This window comes from Cucurbita pepo, unplaced genomic scaffold (genome assembly GCF_002806865.2).
Source record: "Cucurbita pepo subsp. pepo cultivar mu-cu-16 unplaced genomic scaffold, ASM280686v2 Cp4.1_scaffold007974, whole genome shotgun sequence".
In the NCBI taxonomy this organism is placed as follows: Eukaryota; Viridiplantae; Streptophyta; class Magnoliopsida; order Cucurbitales; family Cucurbitaceae; genus Cucurbita; species Cucurbita pepo.
Window position 1 is genome coordinate 1 of NW_019653898.1, and position 500 is coordinate 500.

Consider the following 500-nt stretch of genomic DNA (forward strand, 5'->3'; position numbering starts at 1 on the left):
AAAAATCCACGTGTACGTACCTCGACCGGAGTGAGATGTCTATGGTAAAACATATCAACGGTCTCCGGCACACCGTTGACGGTTCTGACAATTTTCCGGCATGAACCGGAGTCTCTAACACAGGAGCTAATCTTAGCCCAGTAGGAGTCATCGGCGACCCGGTCCCTGAGCCACCCAGAATAGTCCTGGAGATAGTAATCGAAGTAGGCGCGGTTGGGGAGGGGGCGGCCGGAGCCCCGCTCGGTGACGGCGTAGGCGAAGATGATGAAGCCGACGAGGGCGCCGATGACGAAGAACATGACGAAGAGGTAGAACCACATTAGGAAGGTGTTGCGGTAGCAGGCGCCGCCGAAGCCGGCGAGGGAGACGATCATGACGGTGACGCCGATGCCGATTAGAGGCCACTGGAGGAACTTGAGGCAGTCGGTGGTGTTGGCGCGGCTGCTGAGCCAGATGCCGCCGCCGATGATGGGGAGGGAGAGGAGGAAGGTTAGGAAGTT

The 500-nt window shown here is 58.6% G+C and overlaps 1 protein-coding gene across 1 annotated transcript; it reads right to left on the reverse strand.

The window, feature by feature from the left end:
- Window positions 1-20: 20 nt before the first annotated feature.
- Window positions 21-500, reverse strand: LOC111787253 (tetraspanin-3-like; the record flags this gene model as incomplete). Its single annotated transcript, XM_023667324.1, is given in 1 exon segment — window positions 21-500. A coding segment is annotated over 1 exon segment (480 nt), but the record flags the coding sequence as incomplete, so codon positions are not given.